The sequence below is a fragment of the Mesitornis unicolor genome, unplaced genomic scaffold (assembly GCF_000695765.1).
Source record: "Mesitornis unicolor isolate BGI_N332 unplaced genomic scaffold, ASM69576v1 scaffold13234, whole genome shotgun sequence".
Classification (NCBI taxonomy): Eukaryota; Metazoa; Chordata; class Aves; order Mesitornithiformes; family Mesitornithidae; genus Mesitornis; species Mesitornis unicolor.
The window spans coordinates 1,942-3,660 of record NW_010182281.1 but is presented as its reverse complement, the minus strand read 5'-3'; the positions used below and the strand labels follow the sequence as shown (position 1 = coordinate 3,660).

At 58.3% G+C, this 1,719-nt stretch overlaps 1 protein-coding gene across 1 annotated transcript in view; it reads right to left on the bottom strand.

The window, feature by feature from the left end:
- Positions 1-1,719, bottom strand: part of EIF3G (eukaryotic translation initiation factor 3, subunit G) — a gene marked incomplete at its 5' end in the record, with an annotated part of 5,687 nt that overhangs the window by 2,120 nt on the left and 1,848 nt on the right. Inside the window, 4 exons of the mRNA XM_010183723.1 lie at positions 46-153; positions 266-455; positions 564-668; positions 798-857. Coding sequence (XP_010182025.1) covers positions 46-153; positions 266-455; positions 564-668; positions 798-857 — 463 coding nt within the window. The remainder of the gene's footprint in view (positions 1-45; positions 154-265; positions 456-563; positions 669-797; positions 858-1,719) is intronic.

The following is a 1,719-nucleotide window of genomic DNA, read 5'->3' as shown; positions in this document are numbered from 1 at the left end:
CCTGCCCCTGGCATAGCCATACCCCCCTCCCGTGGCCCGGCTCACCCCTGCGGTTGGGCTGCATGGACTCTCCGCGGCGGCTGGCTCCGTCCCGCAGGCTGGGGGGGACGTATTTGCCCGTTTTGCTTTGCTGAGCCTGCACCGGCTCCGGCTCTGAGGGCAGGAAAAGAGACAAGAAAGGAGGTGAGGCTGCCCCCCAAACCGACAGCGACCCCTGTTTGTCCTCCCTCCCCCCCAGAATGGGGTAAAAGGGGGTGTTTGGTACCTCCGGGCAGCTTCTCCTTCTCGCCCGTGGACAGGCCCAGCTGCTCGGCCAATTCCTTCTGCATCGGGCCCAGGGTGTCCTTGTAGGGGCAGCGCGTGGTCCAGTGGTCGCCCTTGCAGATGCGGCACGAGACGATCTTCTGCCCCTTCAGCTTGTTCATGGGATCCTCCTCCTCCTGGCAATTCAGGTCCTGGGGAAGGGGCCAAGAGATTGGTGAATCCCACGGGACCCCCACCCCATACGGCCTCATTTGTGGTCCCTGCCACCCCATGAGCTCCCCTCCTCGGGCCCAAGCCACCTCCTTGCTGGTGATGAAGGTCATGAAGACGTCGTCGCTCACGGTGGTGGTGGCCACGTTCGGGCCGGGGGCGTCGAATTCCGAGTTGCCGAATTTCTTCCAGTTCTGGGGGGAAAAGGGGTGGGAAAAGGGGAACCCAACTCACACCGAGCAGCCGAAAAGGAAGGGAAACGCTCCCCCACGGAGGGGTGGAGAAGGAAGGGGTGGGAGGTGAAGGTTGCCCTCCCCGCTCACCTTCCGACGAGCCACCGCCTTGGAGGCCTTCCTGGTCTCGATGCGGAAGGTGCGGACGATCTGGGAAGGCACAAAAGAACCCGTCAAAAAAAAAAACCAGGGAGGAGGGGCGGCACGAGCCAAACGTGGGGCTGCGGGGGGCGGCCGATGAATGAATCGGTGAGTTCGTTAACGCCTGATCACCCTCGTGCCCCACAGAGACCCCATAATACCCCACAGAGACCCCATAATAACCTAGAGATCCACAGACTCCTGTATGTAGCCCACAGAGACCCATAGATACCCCATAATAACCCAGAGACCCATAGATACCTCATAACAACCCATAGATACCCCCCAGATGCTCCATACACACCCCACAAATACCCCACAGATGCTCTGTAACAACCCACAGATAATCCAGATGCCCCACAAATGCCCCATAACAACCCAGAGACCCATAGATACCCCACAGAGGCCCCATAACAACCCACAAATACCCCACAGATGCCCCATAACAACCCATAAATAACCCACAGATACCCCATAACAACTCAGAGACCCATAGATACCCCCCAGATGCCCCATAGCAACCCATGGATACCCCCCAGATGCCCCATAGCAACCCACAGATAACCCACAAATGCCCCATAACAACCCAGAGACCCAACGCCCCACAACACCCCAGAGACCCATAGATCCCCCCCAGATGCCCCATAACCCATAGATACCCCCCAGATGCCCCATAACAACCCACAGATACCCCCCAGATGCCCCATAACAACCCATAGACACCCCACAGATGCCCCATAACCCATAGATACCCCACAGATGCCCCATAACCCATAAATACTCCCCAAATGCCCCATAACAACCTACAAATACCCCCCAGATGCCCCATAACAACCCATAGACACCCCCCAGATGCCCCATAACAACCCAT